The sequence below is a fragment of the Camelus dromedarius genome, chromosome 13, assembly GCF_036321535.1.
Source record: "Camelus dromedarius isolate mCamDro1 chromosome 13, mCamDro1.pat, whole genome shotgun sequence".
Taxonomy (NCBI): Eukaryota; Metazoa; Chordata; class Mammalia; order Artiodactyla; family Camelidae; genus Camelus; species Camelus dromedarius.
Window position 1 is genome coordinate 43,833,915 of NC_087448.1, and position 24,926 is coordinate 43,858,840.

At 40.6% G+C, this 24,926-nt stretch overlaps 1 protein-coding gene across 1 annotated transcript in view; it reads left to right on the top strand.

Annotated features, from left to right (window-relative positions):
* Window positions 1-4,015: 4,015 nt before the first annotated feature.
* The window catches only part of DIAPH3 (diaphanous related formin 3), a 471,599-nt gene continuing 450,688 nt past the window's right edge, over window positions 4,016-24,926 (top strand). The window contains exon 1 of the mRNA XM_064493111.1: window positions 4,016-4,310. Within this exon, the coding sequence (XP_064349181.1) occupies window positions 4,131-4,310 (180 nt within the window). The 5' untranslated portion in view covers window positions 4,016-4,130. The remainder of the gene's footprint in view (window positions 4,311-24,926) is intronic.

The following is a 24,926-nucleotide window of genomic DNA, read 5'->3' on the forward strand; positions in this document are numbered from 1 at the left end:
TGTTTTGTAAATAAATTCATTTGAGTCTTCTTTTTTTTTTTTTTAGAGTCCACATGTAAGTGGATTTTCTCCTTCTGGTTTACTTCTCTTAGAATGACAATCTCCAGGCCCATTCATATTGCTGTAAATGGCATATTTCATTCTTTTTTTATGGTTGAGTAGTATTTCACTGTGTAAATATACCACCACTTCTTTATCCAGTCATCTGTTGATGGACATTTAGATTGTTTCTATGTCTTGGCTATTGTAAATAGTGCTGCTATGAACTTTGGGGTGCATGCATCTTTTGAAATTGGAGTTCCCTCCAGATATATGCCCAGAGTGGGATTACTGGATCAGATTGTTTCTATGTCTTGGCTATTGTAAATAGTGCTGCTATGAACTTTGGGGTGCATGCATCTTTTGAAATTGGAGTTCCCTCCAGATATATGCCCAGAGTGGGATTACTGGATCAGAAGGTAAGTCTATTTTTAGTTTTTAAAGGAATCTCCATAATGTTACCATAGTGGCTGCACTGAACTACATTCCCCCCAACAGCATTTATCATTTGTGGACTTTTGAATGATGGCCATTCTGACTGGTGTGAGGTGATACCTCATTGTAGTTTTGATTTGCATTTCTCTGATAATTAGCTATGTTGAGCATTTTTTAATGTGCCTATTGGCCATTTGTATTTCTTCATTGGAGGATTGCTTGTTTGGGTCTTCTGCCCATTTTTGGATTGGGTTGTTTTTTTGTTGTTGTTATTAAGTTGTTTGAGGTGTTTATATATTCTGGAGATTAAGCCCTTGTCAGTCACATTTTTTGCAAAAATCTTTTCCCATTCCGTAGGTTGTCTTTTTGTTTTGTTTATAGTTTCTTTCACTTTGCAAAAGCTTATCAATTTAATTAGGTCCCATTTGTTTATTTTTGTTTCTATTCTATTGTCTGGGTAGATTGCCCTAGGAGGACATTGCTAAGATTTATATCAGAAAATGTTTTGCCTATGTTTTCTTCTAGGAAGTAATCTATTGTGTCTTGTCTTATATTTAAGACTTTAAGCCATTTTGAGTTTATTTTTGTGTATGGTGTGAGGGAGTGTTCTAACTTCATTGATTTACATGAGTCTGTCCAGTTATCCCATCACCACTTGCTGAAGAGACTTATTTATTTTAAACGCAGTAAAGAACTCAACTGCATAACAAGTCTCTGTGTGTCTTATTATTTCTTTGACTGCAGGCCTGGTTAAATGGTTTACCCTTTCTTGTTCTCACAGATGTTCAAGAAATATTTTGGTAGAGCATCTTTGAGCTTCTCCAAGGAGACATCCAGATATGGAATTGCTGGGATATAGGTACATGCACCTTCAGCATTACTAGGTAACTTCCAAGCTGCTGTCCAAACTGGCCATACCAGTTTTGCACTCCAATCATCTATGTGGAAATCCCTATAGTTTGGCCAAAACATGGAATTTCATAATATTTGCCAGATTGATGGGGGTGAAATGGTATCTCATGAAAGTGTTTGTCATTATAAAAAAACTGAATGGGGATGATCCATCCTTTCCCTCAGCTTTCACAACTTACTCTCTTGTATAGTCAAGAGTGAATCCACAAAAGGATTGCACTACTAATTGTCTGGATGTTGAGACTGAACAGAAATGATAAAGGAAAGAAACATATTCCTGGATTCCAAGCTTCTCCAGGCCTGCCTTTTGTTTCATTCAACTTTGTCCCAGCCCTGGGCACTGAGCCTGGCACAAGACAGCATTTCCAAAATTGCTGACTCAGTAGGGTAAATCATATTCTTCTGGTTAGGGCATCAGAATGAGGGGCAGTGTATGCTGTTGTGAGGTTTAAATAATAATTGCAAATAAAATGTACTTAAAAATGTAAAATATAGACAACAGTATTATTTTCACAGGTGTGCTGTAGTTGTAAAGAATTTCTATGAGGAAAATTTCAGCATGCTCTATGTAAAGCTTGAAAACTAATTTTAATAGCTCCTACTTATTTATACTTACTACTTTCTATATGCCAGGGACCTGAGAAAGAAAAGATCACCCCTTGACTGACAGCAGGGAACTAGTTGCCAGTTTCAGTTGGGCCTTGGTGTTTCTAGAAGCTGGCCTGACACTCACAGATAGGCCCTCTTTTTCCTCTCATGGACACAACCATCTCACAGAACAACGTTGGTGGGCAAACCCCAATATACCACAACTCCCAAGACAGTATGAATGACTGCTCCTCCTTTGTCAGTTATAGCTTTAACCTCACTCTTTAGCCTGCCATCCTTCTAGGTAAGATTCATTAAGGTGCCCAATCATCGAACTGTCCAATTCCTGACAGCATTGAAATCCAGAGTAATCCTTCTCACTCTGCTTCCAAGGAGTCTTCCAAAATCACCTAACCAAAGTCCAAAACCTTTTAAGTCCTTCTAACACACTCTTACAGAGAAACTCATGTTCCCTATAGTGACTGTTCTCATTCTTTATGAATTATAAAACTCCACTCCAACTACAGGTGTTCCTCCTGGTGGTCTTTGGTGTGAGGGGCTTTCATGATCATTTCTTTACATAGGAAATGCTATCTTATTTAAGTCTGACAATACTCCTGTTTGTTAGGTAGTATTATCACCCCCTTTTTGCATATGGAAAGGCAAAGAAAGAAATTGTAACATCACCTCCGACATCACATAGCTAGTAAGTAACAGGAATAAAATTTGCATCTGGGTCTAATGGTCCTCAATACATAGGAACTACTTACAGTTCTCCTGACCTTTCTGTTCTCCTGGACTTTCCCCTAAAGATTAGGTGCTCTTTGAGGACTGAGACTGGCACTGAAAGTTTGATACAGTAAAAAGAAATAAATATTAAAAAAACCCCAACAAAACCCCAAACAAACCTGAAAACTGTAAAGCCTTAGCTGAAACTAAGGCTCATTTTCTCACTCTCTGTGTTAGTCTCTTGAGTTCTTAAGAGTTGTTCCTTGTACCCAAATCAGTACTGCATGTTTATCCACACCACCTCCATGTAGTCAGAAGATGGATAACTTTAGAAAATAGTTCAAAAGGAAAGGTTACTTTTAAAGAGGAAAAAAAAAGCACACTTATGTGTGGGCAAAGTGCTTTAGCCTTGTAGCTTGACCTTGGCTATACACAATAAATTCTTCTGAATGGTTTCAGCTTAAGCCCTTCATTATATTCCCTTGTCGGTTTTTCAGCTCTTTGCTCTTGACTCCTCTTGGCCTTCCTCCTGCCGGGAATGCCTTTTATCTTAAAGTCCCACCACTCTTTTCTGTCCAGAGAAAAATCTGTGCATCCTTCTTTTTGTCTTTCCAGATTCCCCCTTCAGATTTAATACTTTCCCCTTTTGTTCTCTATGAACTTTTAGAATAACTGTTACAACATTTACATTACTTTGTTGTTTGTGTAAGGATTTGTGAATCACTTAATCACTTTGGACTGTGAGCTCCTTAACGGCATAATCTAGCGCTGCCTGACTTTGGGGGGGACGTCTCTGCCACTCCTGAGCGGGCTCCCAGCACTTAAGCACTAGGCAGGCGCTCAATTTATGGAGAAAAGCATCCTTTTGGGAGTTGTGGGCGCTGTGGTTCTCTCCAGCCCAGCACCCCTTCAATCACAGTTCCTAGAACTCCTTTTCCCAATGGCCATCGCACGGGGCCCCCCGAGATGTGCAGAGAGAGTTAGCCTAGCGCGGCTCCGATGGTGGTGGCCTCCCAGGTTGGCGGGAACCCGCGCTCCAAATTCCAAATAGACCCAGACAAGCGACTTCCCGGTAAATTCTCCGCGCTTCCCCAGATGCGATTCCACCCTGTGCCTTTAAGGCGGCGGCCTGGCCCGCCAGTGGCTCGAGCGGTGAAACGAACGGGCCGAATAGCCAATCATGTTTCCATTCTCCCGGAAGGGGCGGATTCCAGGGGGGTGTCACCTACCGGGCGGTGCGGGATTGGCGGGTCCCCGGAGCTCTGCGGCGGCGGGAGTTTTCGGTTGTGTTGGCAGCGGCCCCGCAGGCAGCAGTTGGGCTGAACCCGGCTGGTGGCGGTGGAACTGCGGACCCCGGGCTCCCGCCTGTGGCCTGCAGAGCTCCCGCTTCCTCTCCGCCCTCCAGCCCCGCGGAGCTGCTTGGAAGGATGGAACGGCACCGGCCACGGCTGCATCACCCGGCGCAGGGCTCGGCCGCCGGGGGCTCCTACCCCTCCTCCGCCTCGCTTCGCGGCTGCCGGGACGGCAAGATGCCGCGCAGGAAGGGCCCCCAGCACCCTCCGCCGCCCCGCGGCCCCGAGGAGCCCGGCGAGAAGCGCCCCAAGTTTGTAAGTTTGGCCTGGAGCTGGGGTGGGGTCGCTCTCAACGTGCCCACGGGCTGCCTCAGTCCCGGGTCCTTCACTTTCATTCAGCTGGCTGACAGCGTGGGTGGGGGTGGGGGTGGGGGTGTTCACAGTGCTTAACTGGGGGCGGTATTTTGTTCTAGATGTGAGAGCTGCCAATCTTTTCATACAACAGGGTCCAGTTATATGTGGACCCTTTCACTGAGACGCTGATCGTTGTGTTGCCGCAAATTTTTTTTAAGGCTGCCGCGAAAAGCAGTCAAATAAGTATTGACGTCACCTAGGTGGACATTGCATTTTTTAAGTTAAACTTTTCCTTTCCCCGCTAGCGTCTGAGGGCATGAGACATATCAAAGTGAACTTTTAGGTGATGGTATTTCTTTTTCTGCTTAATTTAATCCAAGAAGAACTTTAAAAAGTTGGTTATAATTTTCCAAGTCGAACAGCTCGTTTCAAAACTTGGCGGGCCATGTAGTCACTGCTAAGGAATGTTTCCTTTAGATTGGAAAGAAGTCTAAGTATTTGAAACCCGCTATTCTGGTTGCTTCTCTTACTCACTGTAACCGTCAAGGGAAATGTCATGATTAGCACCTTGTAAATCTTTTTGTTGGCATTAACTAATGAAAGAATAGGCAGTGAGGAAGATTGTTTTGGTGTGTGTAAATAAATCACATAGAGGGTTGATTTGAAGTGAGACCAACAGAACTGAAAATTTAATATTGACTCCCTCTCCATTTTACTTAGGAGTATGGAAAAACATTTTAGTCATAGGTGAAATTTTACAGTACGGCATGTGCCTTCTGTGAACATATGAAAGTTGTTAGGAATTTAAATCAAGATACACCAATTAAGGGAATAAAGGCTTGTAGAGGGGGAGTGATTTGCTATCTAGCAGTTAAAATCATAGATGAATAAAACAGTGCAGAGCTACGAGATGTATCCTAATACTGAAAATGAGGGACTGCATGGATTAATTATGCAAATTTAGGTCTTATGATGGCCATAGGAATGGTGAAATTTTGCAGGAGGATCAACTAGTTTGTTGATTGTTATCTTGACAGAGTGGAGGAATAATTAGGATAGGGGTAGATTGGCAGTGAAATGTTCTACCCCACAGGAGAAGGATCCACTGGGCAATGACTTTTTTTCCTTTTACAGTTTACTCTCTTGGTTAATGTCATTTTATTTTGTCTCTGAGTTTTGTATTCCAGAGTACATGAGGTATAGTTTTCTGTGACTCACTCTTCACAAGGAGGTCATGAAAACATAACCTAAATTAATATTTAGGTTTAGTTTCCTTGAAGGATGTATTAGGTGCTGTGGGTTTAGTGTCTGTGCTGTTTTTCATTTCTTGTTATGTTAAAAGAGTTATTGTAAAAATGTATGTTAAGGGTGTAGGGTATAGCTCAGTGGTAGAGCATATGCTTAGCATGTATGAGGTCCTGGGTTCAATCCCCAGTACCTCCATTAAAATACACACACACACACACACCTCTCCCTCTCCCCAAAAAAAGTTTAAAAAAAAGGTATGTTAAAAGGGTTATTGTAAAGATGTTAAGACATCTAAAGACAGTACTCTTAAGTCCCGAAACTAATAAACATATCTAAAATACTGTGTGTGTGTTTAGATAGGGGTCTGATTTGAATCATGACTTTAATTTGGAAGTAATACGGAGTCTTTGTAATCTAATTTAGATTATTGCTTGCATGGTAATTTCTTGGTATTTTCCATTTCACTAATTCTGTCATCAGCTATATCTATTCTATTTAACTTTTTCTGAATTTTTGAGGTATCAGTTATTTTTTATTTCTTTTCAACATTTTTATTGATTTATAATCATTTTACAATGTTGTGTCAGTTATTTTTTATTTCTACAAGTTACATTTGCTTCTTTTTCAAATCTGCCTGGTAATCCCTGATACTCTTTGTTTCTTATTTTTATTTCTCTAGACATTTCCTCCTTGGCTCTTCTTATTTGGCAGTTCTGGTTTGTGCAGTCTTTGGTCTATGTACATTGACTTGCACTCACGGTGGCTTGGTGCCTTCTCTGTACTTGTTAAGAATTTGTGATTTCATCGCTTTGTCTTAACCTATCTTCTAGGAGGCCTAATTGAGGAGGCTTTTCTCTGGAAATGATTTGAATCTGTTTCCACCAGGAGCCTGGGGGTGCCACTTCCCTATTGAACTAGACTCTTAGATGGAATGGAGTTCCAGGCTTAGCTCTAACTCTGTTCCTGGTCCAGGCTTAGTATTCCAATGTCAAGACTACCTTCTGAGCAGCCGTTCCCAATCTGCCTACTTCTCACTGTTTCCAGTCCCACTCCAGTAATACTTGTCTGTGGCATGGAGGGTGATCTTTGGAGACCCCCTCCTCATAAAATCTTAGCAGTGGCTCAAAAAGTGATTGTTCTGTCGTTCAGTCTACTTTACTGCTGGATGTCAGGTCAGTTCTTGGCTTTCTCTTGATTTGGGATGAAGTGATGCTAGCCTGAATCTCCTCGAGTCACCTAGTCTTTAGGTCACCTAGTTGTCAGGGGCAGCTGCTTCTGACTGGAACCAGTAATGCAGGTTGGTGATCAGACGGGAGTAGGGATAATATAGATGTTTGGTCTTTGCACACTGCAGAGCTGCAAGCTGGTAGTGGAACTGAGGGCTAAACTGGCCACTGGCTCCTGTCTTAGTGTAAGAAGGCTGGAGCCCTGGTCTCCACCGAAACTCTGTTTTACTTTGAATCTGGATAAAGCAGACAAACAAGCCCTTGTTTTCTACTGCATGTATAGTTATGAGCCTCGAGTTGCTTTTGAATGGTGTATAGAAGTCTGTAACATAGAACTTCTCTCCGTAGATTTGTGTAAGTAGTAGAAATTAGTCTATTATAAATGTAGGATAGTTTGGCTACATAGTGAATCAGCTTTTGGGCTGCTTGCGAACAAACCAACTTGGTTTCAGCAGAAAATATGGCAAAGTGTGTGTGTATTAAGTTACTGTGGATAGTTACTGGCAGATGGGATACAACCAGTGGATGCTTGGGAGGACAAGGCAGGTAACAGGGTGAAGACTCTGTGAAGGTAAATAGAATTCAGTGGACCGTTAAACTTGGTACCTGTACTAGGTCACATCATCAGTACCTGGACCCAAGTCTTATCTTACCTGAAAGATAAGAATTCAGATGAGAGACGGAGCGTTGTGTAGCGAAAGATTTTAAAGGATTTATTAGCAAAGGGAAAATACACCTCTAATAGCGGGAGGTGGGCTGGTCCAAGGGCGCATAACAATGGTCATTGTCCCTTCTCTCATCCCCTCGCTTAGAGGTGGTCTCTTGATTGATTGACGGCTCTTGCCCCTGAGTGCCCCTGAGTGCTTAGTCATGCTCGTCCCTTTTGCTCATGTCCTTACCCATGATGCACACAGAGAAACCCATGGGTGGGGAGCTAAACCGCAATGCTAATTATATTACAATGAGCACTGGGTCATGTCTGGTTAGGTCCTTGTTGCTACAGCACAGTCGCGGCTGTTGGGTTCTGACTGGTTTCTTGCTGGCTCTCATTTATAAGAAGTAAAACCCCTTTATGCTGGAGGCGGGCATACCTCCATCTCCCTGATCATCCTCCCTCTCCTCCACCTGTCTGCCCGGTTCCCCGACCTTTCTAACTACCTAACAGAACAGAACAAAACAATGTCCTAGTCATCATGCAAAGGCTTTCAATGATCGTGGGCAGAGGATCCACTTCTCTTAGAAATGCACAGGACACGCAGTGGAGGCCACCAGATCCAGGGTGAGAGCAGGATGCGAGGCTGCTGGAGAGGTCTCCAGCTCTAGGATGCGCGCCAGTCCTTTGAAAAGGGGGCTGTTAATTCCCTGTTCCAAGTTAGCAGAGTAGCTCTTCTTTTTCATTAGGAACATCTTTTATAAGTTCTCACAGACTTTACCGTAAATCTCACATCTGATCTTATGATTTCCATCGTATAGAGTGCTGATTGTTGTCTAATTATGTCATTACTATACCCTCAGTTTTGGTTGTGAGAGGTTTTTCACCCTGTCCATTAACATCTGTATGTCTACTGTGTTTGGTCATTGTTAGTGATAACAGTTAACCTTTGTGAAGGAGCCATGTAGGTGTGTGTAGGTTTTTTTTTTTTTAATAAATATCAACTCCTTTGATCCTTGCAACAACCCTGTGAGGTAGGTAGTATTAATTAGCCTTGTTTGCTAGAAGGGCAGTTGAAGGCACAGAGGTTAAATTGCCTTGGGTCACACTGCTGCTCACTGGGGAGGCTGGGATTTGAACCAAGGCAGCTAGTCCCAGAGTTCACATCCTTGGTCACTGTCCTGTATGACTCCCATGCTAGTGGGAGTTTTACTCTTTACTGTTTCTTTTTTCATTCTGGAACCATTAGCAATAGTTATTAATGCCTTTAATGAATATAGAATTAGTGATTTCCTGATTATAGGTGAGTTGTGAGGTGGGAAGGGGTATACAGTTGGAAAGCTTTTGCTTATTGTGCTGGGGTCTTGAGAGTTGAAATCGGATTGTGTTTGAAAATAGTGCACACTTGCCTCATTGCTCTGGGCTTGTCTGGAGGCAGGTGTGGTAGGCTGATTAATGATCCCCAAAAGGTAGCCACGGCTTAACTCCCAGAACCTGTGAATGTTACTGTGTATGACAGAAAAGGCCATTACAGGCATGATTAAATTAAAGCCTTTAAAATGGGGGAGATTATCATGGGTTATCAGGGTGGACCCTAAATGCAAACACTTTTCCGTATAAAAGAGAGACAGAGGGAGATTTGACTACAGAAAGGGAGCAGGTGAGGCGACCACAAGGCAGAGATTGGAGCTGTAGCCATGTGCCAAAGAACGCTGGCAGTCATCAGAAACTGGAAGAGGCAAGGCACTGTTCTCCCTAGGGCCTCTGGAGGGAGATCGGCCCTGCTGACACCTTGATTTTAGCCCAGGTGAATACATTTCTGTTGTTTTGAGCCGTTAGGTTTGTGATAATTTGTTACAGCAACGTACATTTGTGAGGATGACCACATTGAAAGGTTTGGTTGCACAGTTTACAAGTGTACATTTTAGGAGAGCCATCAGAGCCATTTAAATCTCTTGTGGTACCATTTTATTTCGAAAGGTTTGTGGTTTGGGTGAATGTAAAATAACCACAGTTTGGTTTCCTGGAGTAACAACTAGAACCTTCATTTATCTTGCTGTGCTGTATCATTTTCATCATTGCTTTAAAGCCAAGAAAAGGTGGAGGTGATTTCTATGTGCTCTTTTTGAATGTATTTCTTCACTGAGTCCTCAGCTGAAGTGATGCTTTTAGTTGTCCTAAAATGTCAAGAATTGGAGATAGTGTTCTTAGTTGAAGGCTCTGGTTTTATTCATGTCAAAATTCCACTTAACCCATCAGACACTGAAACTTTCATAAGGTAAAAATCACTTCATTCAGGCCATTGATCTAAGTATAATCGTCCTTCGGTATCCAGAGAGGATTGGTTCCAAGACCCTCCTTGGATGCTAAAATCCATGGATGCTCAAGTCCCTTATAAAAAGTGGCATAGTATTTGCATACAACCTATGCACATCGTCCATTAAATCATCTCTAGATTACTTATAATACCTAATACACTGTAAATGCTATGTAAATAGTGTGCTGGTGTGCTGCAAATTCAAGTTTTGCTTTTTGGAAACTTCTGGATTTATTTTCCCTAAATACTTGATCTGTGGTTGGTTGAATCCTGTGGATACAGAGGGTTGAATGTAAATTGCTTTGAATCATCCCAGGTTTTCTTTTCTTTCTATCCTTCTAACAGAGAAAATAAGCTTACTTTTGTCTATTAATATATGATCTATCAAAAGAAACAACATATATCAAGTGGCTTTCGGGGAGTACATTTACCTCCTGAAAATAGACGATGTATGGTTTATATTACTTCTGGATCACTCTAGATTTTTTTCTTTGTGAGTGAAAAGGGATGGGAGCAGGGATGATTGTCTTAGATTTAGAGCAAGTCTTAATTGCTTGTTTTTTTCAAAGACTCATGTCTTTAATTATGAAGCAAGCAAACTGACATACATTTATTGCACTGTGAATGCTTGCATCTTATCTAGTCTGTCTTGTAGCAATTGCCTCTGAACAGATGTTACCTGAAACACCTTTGTGCAGTTGGTAGAATGCTTAAAATTTGTCATGCTTTTATTATTGTTGTCTTAAATTAACTCTCCTTTATGGCATAACTTTATTGCTGTGTCCTAGACTCTTTATATATTTATTGCCTTATAAATTGGATTTAAAATTGGCTTTTTATATAGAATGTAAATGAACATGTGTATAACTTGTTTATGCTTGCAGAATAATACAAGAAAAAACTGCTATGTTTTACACTAATGTAATTGTCTTTAACTCAGCATATAGTATCCTCCAAACTGGGAATGAAATGAATGCTATAAAATATGCTTACCATCACACTCTGCTTGTTTATCCCAGAAACTAATTTGACTTTTAGATCTATAAAATATAGATTAAGCATAACCTTTTACTTCATGGGATATTAAGGATCAAAGCATGAGCTTTCTTTGAACAGGATCTACAAAGGCAGCTTTCTCTCAGTAGCGGCAGGGTGGCATTGAAATACCTTTCCTCTGGAAGTAATTTTCTCAAATAGCAAATCAAATAATCATTATTAACTTGGGGAGAATTTAAGAGTTTCACTAAGATAAGTTTTGGTGCTGGAATATTCAATTACTAGCTTATTAATGAAAATCACATGGAAATGCTTGTCATAGATTTTATTTTTCAAAAGACCCACTGCTATCCTCTCTCACAGTTTTTTTGTATAAGATATAAGAGGCATTATAAATAATTCTTGTGAACAATGACTTGCACCACACTTAGGGCTTGAATTCCAGCTATGTCGCTTATTAGCTGTGTGAGCTTGGGTGAGTTACTTGACCTCTCTCTGTGTCTGTTTCCTCATGTGTAAAATGGGGTTTTTGGGAAGAGGAGAAGTTAGTGTGATGGGCTGTAATGGCGCTGTAACATCTATGTAAATATTTACCATTTTTAGAGTTGTTATTGTTGTCATCATTGGTAGAAATAGTAGTAATAGTACAATTTTTGTCTAGATTTTAGGGCATTGGAGATGTTACACTGGATATTTGAATAACTTTCTTACACTGGAAAATCTGAATTGGGCCAGACTTTTTCCTCATGATGAGGCAGAGGCATTGTGTTCCCAGGTCTTATCCTGGCATGTCAGGTGACATGCAGATTGATGCAGACTTCTGATTCTTACAGTTGAAAGATCAGAGCAAGTTTCTGAAGCTTTTCAGGGGATATGTTTTTAATTTGTAAAATGAGGCTCATATAGCTATGAAACTTACGTACAAATGAAACTTACAAAAAGAAGCCAACAAAATAAACGACCTCAAACTTAAGGAAAAAACATTCTTGTGATACTCTAGTGTGGACCTGAATGGTAGTAAAAAGAATGTTGCTTTTATATGTATAGATATAAAACCAAGTATAACTCTTTATGCTTATGGCTCTTTTACAAAACAGATTTACATATAAAATCCAAAACAGAACTATAAAACCAATAAAATTTAAATTAACAACATTAATTTTATGTGATTGATGATGATGTTTTGTTGAAATTGTCATCATTGCTGGATTTAATAGTGGAAAGGTACGTGTGTAGTTTGCTGTTTTCCTTTTTGTCAGCTTGACTCTTGGGTAGAAATGGGATCCCAGAAGCTGAGGAGCTGAGCACAGACTGATGAACCCAGAGATCAAGCCCCAAGCTGTTGATGGAGGCCTGTCATCCAACATCCCTGTCTTTTTCGCAAGGTCTTGACTTGAGGCTCTGGGTAAAGTAGGGAACTCTTATTAACCTGTTTGTAATAAAAGGAAAATAGCCATATGTAAATTTTTTTTTACTAGACTGTTTGAAACTGCTGAAAAAGAGAGGAAAGCATCAAAGCCAAGACCGCCAACCTCTATATTCATTTTTCTCTTGGAATTTAATTTTCCTTAACTGTGGGTATATGGTTGCTTACACTGTGTCATTTTGGAATCATTATTGCCTTTTGCAACTGAATTCTTTCTAAGTGCGAGAGCTTCTAATGCCTGTGTGGCATGATGTCCACGTTGTTTGATCTTCTGACAACATATCGATAGTGCACACAAATGCAGGCATGTTCACCAAAAGTGCCTGACGGAATGTGGTTCTAGAGTGGGCATTCAATTGTCCAGAACATGTGGACTTTATTTCTAATTTTTGATATAATCTTGGAAAAATACAGCATTTAAAAAGTGTGATAGAACTGGAGAGTCTGTGGAAGGGCCCCGAGGACCTCAATTTGAGGAACTCAGAGACAACTTAAGAAGTTAGGAGAGTCCTTAAACCAGACAAAGGTTTTTTGCACCTTTAGTCCTTTGTCTAGTGGTGAGCTGAAGTGATGAGTATTTTTCAGTAGCAAAGAGATGCATGCAATGTACTTCAAAACAGTTTACTTCTAAATGGTTTCCTAATGGTAAACATTTCCCTTGCAATCTTTGAAAAATATGTTTTATCATACAAGAGAAGTATAGAACACTGTGTACTGCTCACCAGTAAATTTCTGAAATGAAACCTTATAAATTCTATTGAAATGTCCATTTCTTCCCTTTCTGGCTATCTCTCCTAATCTTTGTTCATCATTGCCTTGTAGTAAAGTCTTACAGGGCTTTAATTTTTTTTTCTGTTTTGATTAGTGTTTTTTTTTTTTTTTTTCGCAAGGGAGTAGGGTAATTCTTTTCCCGAAAAATAGATCTGTGAATAGAATTAATAAGTTTCTACTTACTCCATCTTTGAGCATCATAGCCCATTTTTAAAATGCCAGAAAACAAGTGGGGACTAGGATTTAATGTATGAAATACGTACTAAGGGCATCCTGTGTTCTGAGGGCCTTGGGCTATAACTGAGTAGCTGTGGTCCACGAATTCATGGATTAAAAATGGCTGAATAACCTGTTCAGCTCTCTCCAAAGAAATTATTGCTAATTCTAGGTTGTTCTAGAAGTTAAAAAAAAAAAAAAAGTGTGTGCTTCTTTTGGAGTTTATGGTGTAGAATTTCTCAAAACTCTGAGTAAAATACTGGGATTAGTCTAGTTGTAGGATCTGTAATATTACATTTATTTGGCTAATTTTATTGTAAGATATTTTCCCAAGATGTGGGGTTTATCCTGTAATTGCTGTATTTTCCCTAGATGGGCTATTTATTTGGGTGTCATAAAAATGAAACTTAGGAACATTCAGTTTTTAACCAGGATTTACAGATTGGTGAAATTAATTCTGGACTGTACTGTAGTATTAAACTGTTTTTGTTTATCAGAACCTTGGATAGAATGCAATTCATAATGACAATTACAATTCATTTCTAATGAAAAAATTTGACAACCGGAGAAATGAACATGAAAAACAATGCACATAATCTACATTCAAAAATTCAATGTGACAGTTTCATTTCTTTATAAAAGGTGATAGTTTTCAATTAAAACCATCTTCTAACTTCACTCAGCCTCTCTTCTGAGCATGTTATTTTGCTCTTATTGATATGTTTTCTCGAGCCTCCTTTCATTGCTTTATGCATGTATTTGTAAGCTTTTGGAAGTCACTTTCTCTCTTGGTGGTGCCTGGGATAGACTTGAGCTTACAGTAGGAAGGTGAACACTTGGCTAATTGAAAATCTGTGCAGAATTACTCTTGTAACCTTACACTGCCTGGTTCATTAATCTATTCATGATTAATTTAAATTTAAATGTTATTGATGTACCCTAAATGTCTATTTCCTTTCTATAAAAGTTGCATTGTGGTGGGTGAGGGCATGTGAAGACTACCAGAAACATATTTCTGGGTCATTGGAGAACGGAGCCTGCTTACTCAAGCTCCTCCAGGGCCTGGCAGTGTGGCTTTAGAGCCCGTTAACCACTGTGACAAAGACGGCTTGGGCTGGATTATCTTCCGTGCCTCAGTTATCCTATCTGTAAAATGGAATAGATAACCATAGTATTGTGAGGATCAGTTGAGGTAATGCATGTTACAATAGCTTGGACATAGAGCCTAGTAGTTAATATTTGATAGCTATTATTCCAGAGCCTTCTGGACTTAAAATGGGGTTAGGTCCTGATAAACCCTTTCTAAATTGAAAATATTGGAAGTCGACAATGTGCTGAATACGCCTAACTACTGAACCTAGCTTAGCCTAGCCTACCTTAAACACGCTTTGAACACTTACATTCGCCTATAGTTGGGCAAAATCGTCTAACACAAAGGCTATTTTAAAGTGCTGAATAGCTCATAGAATGCGTTGAATACTGGTTGTCTGGGTCCAGAGTGGCTCTAAGTGTATCAGTTGTTTTCCTCATGATCCCGTGTCTGTTGGGGAGCTGCTGCCAGCATCATGAAAGAGTACTCCACCGCCTCTAGCCTAGGAAGGGGTCCAGATTTAAAATTTGGAGTGCCATTTCTTTTGAATGAGTATTGCTTTCCCAGCATCGTGAAGTCGATACATTGTAAGTGGGAGACTGTAGTTTTATTCTTTTGGTTCTTAAGGGAGATCCCGCCTCTGCATGTTGAGTTCCCTTGGGCTGGTCATCTTGGAGGGGATGTGGCAGGATCTCAGTCATATAGGGCATTTTGACCTTTCTTCTCCTGCTTCTCACCTCCCTCCCTCCTCCCTCTCACCGACCTCCCTCCTCCTTCCTCGCTTCCTGCAGGACATCTGCATTGTGTCCAGGGACCTGAGCTTAGTTTGACTAACGAAAGCAGCAAAAGGCTTGGTCCCTGGACAAATTCCCCTCCTTTCTGTTTTATATAGGCCTTCGTCCCCCTGACCTTGCCTCTCTTTCTCTGTCAGCCTCCTGTTGACATTTGCTCCACACTAAACCCACACCCCACAAAAGTAACCCTGGACCTCCTTTTGAACTAGGATGCCTCCACATTCCTTGCCTCCTCAAACCTGACATAAGGTAGAATATAAATAAATAATAGAAGCTTCGGCCTCCTTGCCCGCTTGCCTCAGATCTCCAAGCCTGGGGCGACCTGACGGGCTTCGCCGCCGCTTCCTGGTGGAAACCCCTCCCAGCTGTGTGAACTGGTGCCCTCAGACACCAGGAATCTGGGGCCCACTGATTAGCGAGGTCTTCAGAGCTGTTGGTAACAATCATTATCACAATAGCTATGTTTACGCAGCTCTTCTCGTGGGCTGGGCACTCCTTTAATCACTTAATCCTAAGGCCATGCTTTGAAGCAGGTCCTCTCACCACCCTTGTGTTCCTGGTGAAGGAACTGCGGCAGGGAGAGAGGTTTGGGATGTTCCTGAGGTGCTGCAGCTGGGAACAGGGAGTGATGGATACAGAACCGCCAGGCTGGCCCCAGAGCCCTGGCTTTGAGCTAGCTTCTTGTTTACCCCCCTTTTAATTTTCTCAGCATATATGCTGAGACTGTTGTCACCCTCTTTACCTTCTCTATGGGCCTGGTTCCTTTTTGTTGCAAATAGTTTTTTAAATTGAAAAAGTAATGTATGAACCTCTTAAAAAGCCCAACAGTGTAAGCACTTCAGAGTGAAATTCACTGACTCCTTTTCTTCCCAGACCACCAATTCCGGCTTTCCTCATACAGAGGCAATGATTTTCTTTTGGATCCTTTACTGATGTGTGTGTGTGTGTGTGTGTGTGTGTGTGTGTGTGTGTGTGTGTGTAAAGCACCACTCAGTACCCGCACGGGACATGCCATAACATTCACTGAAACGATCTTAGAGAGGGTGTCTCCTGACTCTTCACTCTCACCTTGACACTTTCTTTGGAGAGAAAATAAAGGCTATATTGCTTGAACTGGCTCAGTTTCCTGCTGTCGTGGCTGTGAACTTCTGTATCTGCAGCTCTTCATCCTTTCTCCTCCAGTATCCACAGAAGTGTCTGTTTTCCTATTCAAGGTTAATCCCTGTACCACTGATCTCGACCCAGGCCTATTCCATGAGATGGTTTCATTCGTCACAGGCTCCATCCTGTAAGAATGCTCAGATAACTTCCATTCTAAAAGAAAAAGCAGAAGCAAAACCCAACAACCTCCCTCTCCAGCTTTCCCATGACCCTGTGCTCCTCTTAGTACTGTGCTCTGTTTCCTTCCCTTATAACTAAATTCTGTGAATTAGTTGGTTTCATTTATTCTGTAAATATTTGAATGCCCTTTATACAAAGCATAGCACAGGTAGATGGATACAGTTTGGTCCTTGACTTCAAGGGGCTCACATTCAGTCCAGCACGGGGAAGACAGGTGCGGACCAGCAAGGGTGAAGTGTTGCCAGGGAGTCCACGTTGTGTAATTTTTAAGCACTCAGGCTCTGGAGTTAACCTAGGTTTAAGTCCTGGCTCTGAATTTGGTAGCTGTGACACCTTGAAAACTACTGTTATGTGGTTGTTTCTGCATCTCTGAAATGGGAACAGTAGTATGTGTATGATTGGTTAGATGTGATGAGTGTGTTACCAGGGGGGTTAACCCATAAGTACTAAAGGGCTTTTAGCTTGCTGCTGCATGATGGCATCGGCCAAGGGTAGAGTGCGCTCATAAAGGAGGGATTCAGGCACCTTCACTGGTTCCTCAACCTTGTCTTTGCTCCTGTCATTCCACTGAAGTTGCTTTGTCAGATCAACAGCTGCTAACCCAGTGGCTGATTTCCAGGCTTCATCTTCCTGGACTTCTTCCAGGTGTTAGCACGGACCCCTCGCTTCTTCAAATCTTTGCTGTAACTTGTTCCCCTTTGCTCATCCCACTTTCTACTGTTAGTGTTCCCAAGTAGTATCTCATTTAATCTTTTGCTCTGTCTGCTTTATGTCTCCTTCCAGCATGAGCTCACCCATTTCTTCAGCTTTCACTACCACCTAGTTCAGTAATGTTCAGTACAACTTTCTATGATGATGGAAATGTTCTGTTTTGCCATGTCCGATTTGATAGTCACTAGCCACATGTGGCGATTGCTACCTGGGAGGCTGGATTTTAAATTTAATTTAACTTGAATTAACTTATGAAATACCCATATGTGGGCTAGTGGCTACTTTGGCCCACATTTATGTTTAAGTGGACTGCCTTTGGCCCTTAGAGTCTTCATCTTAAGTCAGAGTGCCTCCCAATGATGTGAGAGTTTACTCCTGCTGGATAATGTGCACATCTTTTTCAGGCAAACATGATGCACTTACGGTGCCGACAGATGCAACTGGTGTTCCAGGTTCTTGTCCCACCCCAGAAAGAATTCAGAGACAAAACTTAGAGGTTATAAAGTTAAAGTGAGGATTTATTAAAGGATGGATACTACACTCTCAGGGGAGAGCGGGCAGGCTCAGGTGAGCGGCTGCCCTGAATTTCTTTGGCAAGTTAGTTATACAGGGTGTAAAAATGAATGGGCGGAATATTCATTGGGAAGGGAAGGGTTTGGGGTCGTATTCCCTGATTATCATCCCAACTCCACCTTCCCAAAGGGAGGAGGGATTTTTGTCCTTATTTAGTCTGGATCTGAAGTGTCATGGCGTCGGTGCATGATGGGTTCCTCTGATCTGCAAGGCTAATTTTATTGAAATGAGGGCATAATGAGCAAAAGGTTACATTCGACACTAGAAATTCCTGCCTTTTCTCTCCTTTCTTTGTTCTTCTCCAGGCCACTTGTCATCCCAAAAGGCAGGATCCCTTATCAGCCCCAAGGTTCCTGCTTTTCTTTCTCTGCCCAAGGATCCCTGCTGCTTACATGATGTGTGGTTTCCTGCATTTGGCTTGTGCCCTTCCTTTCTGCCCAATTCCTGCCATTTGGTCTGTGTCCCCCTTTCTCTGCTCATATCTAGCTATCTGCCTGCTCTAACACTTATACAGCTGCTGGAGCTACCCTCAATGATGGGTTTATGAGCATAACATCAGTCATGACAGAAACAGGCCTGGGATCACACCTGTTAGAATGGCTGTCGTCAGCAAGATAAGAGAGAACAAGTGTCAGTGAGGACTGGGGAAAAGGGAACCCTTGTGCACAGTTGATGGGAATGTAAACTGGTGCAGCCACTACGGAAAACGGTATGGAGGTTTTTCAAAAAATTAAAAATAGAACTATCATATGACTCATTGATCCTAGTTCTGGGTATATATCCAAAGGAAATGAAAACTGGATCTCAAAAAGATATCTGCCCTGCCATGTTTATTGCAGCATTATTCACAATAGCCAAGATACAGAAATAGCCCAAGTGTCTGTCAGCATACGAATGGATGAAGAAGATGTGGTATATATGTGTAATGGAATATTATTCACCCATGAGAAAGAAGGACATTCTGACATTGTGACAACATGGATGGACTTTGAGGGCATTATGCTAAGTGAGATAAGGACAAATAATTTAAATTACTTATGTGTAGAATCTGAAAAAGGAGTGTGAGGAAGTTGGGGACATGTGTTAAAGGGTATAAACTTATATAACTAGAAGGTAAATACGTTCTGTAGATCTAATGCATGGCACAGTGATTGTAGTCAACAGTACTGTATCATAAACTTCAAAGTTGCTAAGAGACTAGATCTTAAATGTTCTCATAACAAGAAAGAAATGATAATTTTGTGAAGAGATAAGAGGTGTTAGCCAAAGATACTGTGGCACTCATATTGCAAAATATAAATGTATCAAACCAACATGTTGTAATGTTAAACTTACACAATGTTATCTGTAAATTATATCTCCATAATAATAAAAAAAGACATGGTATGGTAGAATTCATATCCTCGCAGGATCTGTAGCCTTTAGTCATTTGAACTAGGTTATTAGGATCTCTGGGGACCTTCCCATGCCTGTGGCTGTCAGCTGCTGACTTCCCCGTAACCCTTGTTGACTTGTTTTGTTAGTGTGCTTCTGTGGTGCGATAATCAGTATGAAATCAGGTGCTTTCAGAAGTCCTTTACAAAGATACTTGGGTTATTGCTCGAGAGTCATTGTCGAAGTCTCCTTGGTATTGTTGGAAGATTGCCAAGGGCTCTTTAGGCTGCAGTTGCTTGAGCTTGCAGCTTGACTAGGGAAATTGGTGTGTTTAAAACTTAAGTTGTGACATAGAATGTTATGTGTTGGAATTTCACTGTGTCATCATATGACACAGTGCCAGTTTGATACAGTTATTGGACTGCTCTATGTCTAATCCCATTCAAGGATTTCTTTCTCTTAATTCCCCACATTACTCTGGATGAGAAGTGCAGTGAAAAGTATTAAGGCGAGGAACTCATGTATTTCAGCATGTGTAGCCCCGGCAAGACAGTTACTTATGTTATACTATGTTTTGAGTCACTGAAAAGGGAAAAATAAGTGACTCAGATTTTTATTCTAGAACCTCTTGAATGGTACCTCCTTCAGGGCAGGTGCTGCGTTTTATAGGTCTTTATATGCTAGGCTTGGTGTGATGTCTTGTTAGCTTAGATGCTCAATAATTATATTTTGCTTGGTTAATATTTCTTAAAGAAATGTAAAATGTTACCACATTTTATGTTTAGTACTGGGACTGCATATAAGAGCTGAATTTCTGCTCGTTTTCTCCCTTTTTCAGATATTAACTTTGTAAATGTGCACTCATCTTTTTGACTCATTTTAAGTGACAAACCAATTTAGAGGGTGGTAATAAAAAGTAGTAATCAAATTATGCAAGAAAACTTAGTGCTGATTTAGTTATTTAAGAAAGAGTTCAAACTTACTCATAATTTAAAAATTAAATTTTCTTTAATTAGATTTCTCCCTGTAATTAATTTCTGACTTGAGGGTGTTTGTTTGTGTATGTGTGAGTGATATTTTGAAATGTGGTTATTTTTGTGGCCTATGTTTAGTCTGATTTGGGAGGGCATAGTTTAATAAGGCTTGTGACATTACTAAAGCTTCTACAAATAATTAAAAAAAACTATTCATTACATTTCTGTTGTACACTTAAGCAACTTTAAAGAGATCTAAAGAGAAATTCCCTAGCAAAACATATATTCTCATGTTAGTCAATTTATAGAAATTACAACCCCCCCAGCTTCTTATATAAATCACTCACCTGAATTTATAACATACGTCTTTGCAGTCAGTGTTATGACACTTAATAACCATCCAATTAATATTATGTTTATCTTTCTTGTTAAGATTTCATTTTCAATTTCTTTGCCCTGTAAACAACTCCAACTGTTTTATTCCTGCTGTAAGTCTTCCTGCCTGGGTTTGACGACAGCTGCTATTCCATGGAGCAGTGAGGACTGAGGGGAGGGAAGGGGACTGAGCCTGGGTTTTGAAGTCACTGTGACCCAGGTTCTGTTCCAGCTTGGCCACTCTCTCGCTCTGGCAAAGCACTTTTGTGACACTCAGTTTCCTGGTTCCTAAGATGGGATAATGGCTAATTTATAGGACTGTTGGGTGTAGTGGTAAATATGCCGAGTAGGTGGTGGTGATAGATGATGAGGTGGACTATATCATATGGTACCTAGGGACCCATTTTGCAATCTTGGGTTCTGTTTCCCTCAAATCCTTTTTTGGCTTAAAGGAACAGACCTCCATACAATATCTAGTTTAAGCTTACAAACAGCAGTTTGTGCAGATACACAGGACTATCTCCTGGGATCATGCGTAGTAAGTGTAGTTGGTCCTAACTTGGGTTGGAGCCAAGAACTGAAAGCTGGCAGCTTCTCTCATCCCTTTTTCTGGGCTCATACAGTCTCATGCTGAGTCTTAACAAGGTACTTGCTCCACCGTTGTATCTGCGTTGTGTGGCATCTCCTGTTTTGACCTTCACACAGCGAAGCCCAGAGCCTCCCAGTTCCAGATACATATATGCTTTTGGTCCTGATTCTCATCTCTGAATCCCACATCTAGATTTTTGGGAGAGTGAGGATTTAATTGACTCTGTGTTGAGCTCTGCTCACATCAGCTGTGGCAGGGTTGGCCCACCCCAGGGGCATAGAGACAGATGTGCATGAGACAGATAAACCAGCAGGTGTCTGCATATCTGCATGTGTGGGTTTTTGGAGATTCCTTGCTGGTAGGTACTAGACGACTTGAGTCTTGGAGTCGTCGGGGGAAGTAGGGAGCTTTATCCATACCTCGGTCAGCCCTGCCTTTTGGTATTCTGATTCAGTTAGTTTGAATATTACTCAGGCATTTGTTTTAGGAAAAGAAACAAAAACTCCTCAGGTAATTCTCATATTAAGATTGAAAACCACTGGCCTAAAATGCTCCGTGCACTGTGATATGTCTACTAGTTGAAAGATGAGGGAAACAAGGTCCCAGCCACATTAAAAAAAAAAAGAAAGAAAGAAAAGAAAAAAGACATAAAGACAAACTGCAAGGCTATTGTCAGTGACCCTAGGGAATTGTAAACAAAGGAGTTCCAGGCGGACCGAGGTATGGTCATCATTTCTCTTTCTGTTTTTTTTCCTCAATTTAATTTTATTTTTATTGAAGTTCAGTTGATTTACAATGTTGTGTTAGTTTCTAGGTACAGTGTAGTGATTCAGTTATACATATATATATTCTTTTTCATTATAGGCTATTACAAGTTATTGAATGTAGTTCCCTGTGCTATACAATAGGACCTTGTTGTTTATCTATTTTATATATAGTAGTTTGTTTCTGCTAATCCCAAATTCCTAATTTCTTATTCCCATCCCCAATTTTCCCCTTTGGTAACCATAAGTTTGTTTTCTATGTCTATGAGTCTCATTTTGTTTTGTAAATAAATTAGTTTGTATTTTTTTTTTTTAAGATTCCATATATATAAATGATATCATATGATATTTGTCTTTGACTTACTTCACTTAGTATGGTAATCGTCAGGTCCATCCATGTTCCTGAATATGGCATTATTTCATTCTTTTTTATGGCTGCATAGTATTCCATTGTGATATATATTCTCTGCCATCTTTATCCATTCACTCTTTTTATGACTGAGTAGTATTCCATTGTGTGTGGTGTATGTGTGTGTGTGTGTGTATATATATATATATATATATATATATATAAACAACTTGTTTATCCAGTCTTCTGTCTGTGGACATTTAGGTTGCTTCCATGTCTTGACTATTGTTAAGTAGTACTGCTATGAACATTGGGGTGCATGCATCTTTTCAAATTAGAGCTTTCTTCAGATATACGCCCAGGAGTGGGATTGCTGGATCATATGGTAACTCTTGTTTTTAATTTTTTTGAGGAATCTCCATACTGTTTTTCATAGTGGCTGCACCAAGGTATATTCCCACCAACAGTACACAAGGGTTCCCTTTTCTCTGCACCCTCTCCAGCATTTATTGTCTGTGGACTTTTTAATGATGACCCTTCTAACCCATATGAGGTGGTACCTCATAGTTTTGATTTGCATTTCTCTGATAATTGGTGATGTTGAGCATGTTTTCATGTACCTGTTGCCCATCTATAATGAGATCATTATTTCTTGATGATGATGAAGGTTGACCCACCCTTACTGGGAATTCGTATATGCAATAACTACTCAGTCTGGCTGCTTACCTCACATCTTATTCACCCATTTAGCCGTTAGTCTCCTGAGGCCCAGGCAATGTGCTGGCTGTAGGGATGGTGTTGGGGAACCACCACTGCTTGGAGTTCTCAGCCCTAAAGAAAAATGATAGCATGTGAGAGGCCCTTGCAGCTGAAAAGAGGGTGGTCCAATATAATTGACACCCAGCAAAGCAGAGCTGTTGGCAAAGTGGATTCAACTATTACTGACTATTTAAGTTGCTTACTGAGAACATGTTTTTGTACTTAAATGTTTGTGACTGTTTCTTCCTTTAGAAGAATGAAAGCCTGTGTCCTTCAGGTGGCCTGGGACTGACCCGCCCCTCCTTCCTCTTCTCTGATCCGTTTCCTATCACTGTAGCCGCGCTGGCTTCCTCTTCCTTGAGGACAGTCCATGTCCTCTGTCCTTGTGGTGTTTGTTCTGACTGCTCTTTGATCTGAAGCACTTTCCCCACTTATCCACATGTTACCAAATCCAAACTCGTTCTGCTCGCCATAGGACAGGCCAATAAATCGGGAGATGAGGTGCTGGTGCAAGGAATAGAGTCTTCATTCAGAAAGCTGGCAGACCGAGAAGATGGCAGACTAATGTCCTGGAGAACCATCTTACTCAAGTCAGAATTCAGGCTCCTTTTATACTAAAAAGGGGAGGAGGTGTGGTTGGTTGTTGCAAACTTGTTGGTGTAGGAATTCTTTGTTCTTGTAGCTGTCCAGTATCTTGTAGCTTTATTCTTGTAGGGTCAGGTCATGGTGCCCCTGTAAAACCTCTAACAAAACAAATGTTATTTTCTATTCTGCAACTTGTTATCTTTACATAAGTACAAAAGTGTTAATATCCTTAACCGTCAGAGCCTTGAGAATAGGCTCTCCTGTATATTTCAGGCTAAAGGCAACATTCCTTCACAAAAGGTGCAGAGCTAGCAAGACTAAGCCTAGAACACAGGGCACAGGTTAAAGCCAAAGAAACAGATCTAATATGGAGTCAGATTTGTTCTTTTCTGTTACGCACAGAGCTTCCTCCTTAATCCACTTCCACCCTGCGCAGATGCCGCCGTCTCATTCAGGCCTGTGCCGACCCCATTTCCCACATTTAAGATCCCAAACTACAAACCCTCCAACCCCACTTTCTGGGCTTGCTTTACTTTGCGCTACTTTTCATTTTTAGCTGAGGGCACTCTTCACCTTCTAACATCCGCTGTAACTTATCTATTATGTTTATTGTCTGTTTCCCCAGTGGGAGGTAATCTCCTTTAGGACAGGAATCTTTGTTTTGTTTACTGATAGATCTCGCCAACAACATGGTAACGTTTAATAAGTGTTAGTTGAATGAATGAATGTTTTAGGAAGCTTTCATCCTGTTGGAAGGACAAATTCCGTATTACCAGTTTTACCTAAATCATGGCTAAAAATTAATTCGACATTAATTTTAGATCATTGCTATAATGTTTGCATGTTAATTAGCAAGCATATATAATTAACAAGTAGAGACTGCCTCTTCTCCCATCACCATTAAATATGTCCGTTAAGGTGCTTATCCCAGTGTCCACATTTTGGTTATTCACCCTTTTGTCTTGCTGCTCCTTTGGTTGTAAGCTCATAAAGGCAGAGACTGGATCCTCTCTATATTTAATGTAGTATTTTGCACATGTTGTCAGGCTAATTGTATTGCGTAGCAGAGAAAAAAGATTATGAAACTTACTTGAAAAATCATGTCATTTCTTATATTTTGGTGTCATGTCTTCATTTGCATTAAGGGGTTATCAGGTGAGTGGCATTTACCATAGTTTTCTCAAGATGGCATGAGATTGTTTACATTTACAATAAGGAAAAATGATAGATTTCTTTTATTTCTGCCATTAATAAGTGTCATAAAATAGAAAAATAAAGCTAAGTCAATATATTATTGTTGCCACAGAAATTGAATTTGTGTCAAAAGGATTTGTGCATGTGATGTAGTGATTTCGTATATTTCTCTTGGAATTAAGTCTCTAGCAGGTGACAACATCAATAAGTCACAAAACCAAGGAGCCTTTTGAGATTGGTTAATTTATATATG